Here is a 2,363-nt window from a genome sequence, read left to right on the forward strand (position 1 = left end):
CACACACACACACACACACACACACCTCGACATAGTCATAGAGGCAGTCCCGCTGGTACTCGATGTCGATGTCGCGCAGCACGAACACGAGGCGGGCGCGCGGCGCGGCGCGCACGCGGCTCAGCTGCTCCGTCTCGCTCGCGTACGGCAGCGGGTGCGACGGACTCGTCAGCGTGCCTGCGCAGACGTGCATTACATGATAATTGATTATTGTCTCTACTCCGCATCTACAAGTACTTCTCGTACAAATAACATTATTACAGTTTTATATGTGTATTTTTTTATTTATACATCATAAAATTTAAAATTATACATATAAACAGGCATAGTTAGCATTTATGTAGTAATATTCTCTGGTATCCATCGTTTTGTGCCTACTAGGTGTGTATACTGTATAACGCATTCCGACGTTACGATGCATAGCCACAATGAAGTCCACCCACCGCTAGCGCCCTCTAGCGTCTGGTTGGTGCGCAGTTGCCGCGCGGCGAGGCGGCGCTTGCACACGAAGCCGCCGGTGAGCGCGCAGCGCCGCAGCGCCCAGTACAGCCCGCTCGGTTGAGACGGCACCGGCGACGTCTTCCACTGCGCACGTACAGTTTGTATTGTAACGAATTAATTAGGTAGTTACCTACTGTTAAAAAAACTGCACAGGGTGTGATCGTAATTATTCCACTTGCGATTTAATTTAGATTTAATAATGAGATTTTCAAAAAATAAGATACAAAAATTAATTAGATTGAACAAACAAACTTTTAACCGAAAGTATGTTATGCAAAGACTTTATTCTTTTATTTTTAACTAAACAGTGAACATATTATAATATTGTTATAAAAGAAAGAAATAGACAAATGAATAGAATTGTGTACATAAAAGATAATAAAAATCAACCTAATCAACCATTTAAAAAAATTAAAACGTGATTAAACTATTGTTAAAAATACAGCCTATGTCACCGACATAAACCTGTTAAAAGGATTTTAATTTCAAAAGTTTAATATTTTGCGAAACCAAACACAACAAGACAGCTTTCAGCGGCGTCCACATAAAATGATCATTTTTTACCTAAGTTTTCGACAATAAAAAATGCTGTTTATTGTCATTTCAATATTACTAACAATAACAAACACTTCGATTTGATTGTTTGGATACATTTATTGAGCAAATAGTAACACATATTATTTCGTCCCCAACGTTAGCTACAATTGAAAGCAATATTGACGTTATTGTTTGCCAATGTTTTTTTTGTTTTTTTTTAATGGTTGCCAATGTTTATTTACGGCAGTCATGTTAATTCGCCGTGAGTTATTGTTTTTTTTTAACCTGCCAATTTTGCTTGCAAATATATTTAAAAAAAGTAAGAAGAACTCTTTAAAAATATTCCTGGTACAAATAGTGGTAATATTTGTATTACAAATTACAACAGATAGTATAATACTATACACAGAGTTTGTATGAAAAAGAGTTATAGATAGAAAACATTCGCTCACGGATGATTCCAAAGGGCATAACTAGTATAAAATAAACACTTGTGACGATTGTAAAAATTATAAACATGTTTATCGCAAAAACACCGTTATTTAAAAGTAATACATCTGCATTTCCGACCGAAAAAGGGTCAGGAAGGGTAAAGTGAAAATGATACAGATAAAAAATTGTTATCCATTCAAATAAGGGTCGTTCCTAGTACGTGAGACATTTCCTAATATATTTCTTTATGTGACATCAAGCCCAAATAAGTTATCTACTTGCAAATTTTTCTACCAACTTCTTAAATTTAATTTAGCGTTTTTCTTAAAATAATCATTACTTTTAGTTATAGTTCACAGTAAGAAGGTAATCACAATATAACTTAGAATGCATTTTAAAATATTAAAAAATTATAGGTTTTATGGTTACCAACTTTTCATTTTATTTTTAGCATATAACTGTTAAAAACGAGTGAAATGGCGAGATCGATCAAAATTAGTTGGATGAGAGGTTTTCTATTTCGGGAAATTCTATTTTAAATATTTGTAATGTGTTTATTTCTTGCTCATATTATTTAGTGAGTTAGCGTTATATAGGTGTGTTTTGTCTCTGTGATGTTACAATGTCTCAAAAATCAAGCCGATATTTGTAAGAAATGAAGTAATATCGTTAGTGAAATTGTAATACCACGGCTTTGACGATATATACATGCGACATAATCTATATCACCTGCACAGCGAGACACGCGTCATCGGGCTCCTCTGTATCATTGTAGGGCGGCCACGCGGTATATCCCAGCGCGGAGCCGTCGAGCCACGCGAGCGGCGCGGCGGGGGCCGCTGCGGGGGGAGCGGGGGAGGGTGCGGTGAGGGTAGGCGCGGGGGAGGCGAGGG

General features: G+C 37.4%; 1 protein-coding gene across 1 annotated transcript in view; it reads right to left on the minus strand.

Annotated features, from left to right (window-relative positions):
- The window catches only part of LOC119828184, a 172,872-nt gene that overhangs the window by 17,177 nt on the left and 153,332 nt on the right, over positions 1 to 2,363 (minus strand). Inside the window, exons 13-15 of the mRNA XM_038350285.1 lie at positions 2,200 to 2,309; positions 444 to 585; positions 26 to 177 (exon numbers count right to left, since the gene is read on the minus strand). Coding sequence (XP_038206213.1) covers positions 26 to 177; positions 444 to 585; positions 2,200 to 2,309 — 404 coding nt within the window. The remainder of the gene's footprint in view (positions 1 to 25; positions 178 to 443; positions 586 to 2,199; positions 2,310 to 2,363) is intronic.

This window comes from Zerene cesonia, chromosome 7, assembly GCF_012273895.1.
Source record: "Zerene cesonia ecotype Mississippi chromosome 7, Zerene_cesonia_1.1, whole genome shotgun sequence".
In the NCBI taxonomy this organism is placed as follows: Eukaryota; Metazoa; Arthropoda; class Insecta; order Lepidoptera; family Pieridae; genus Zerene; species Zerene cesonia.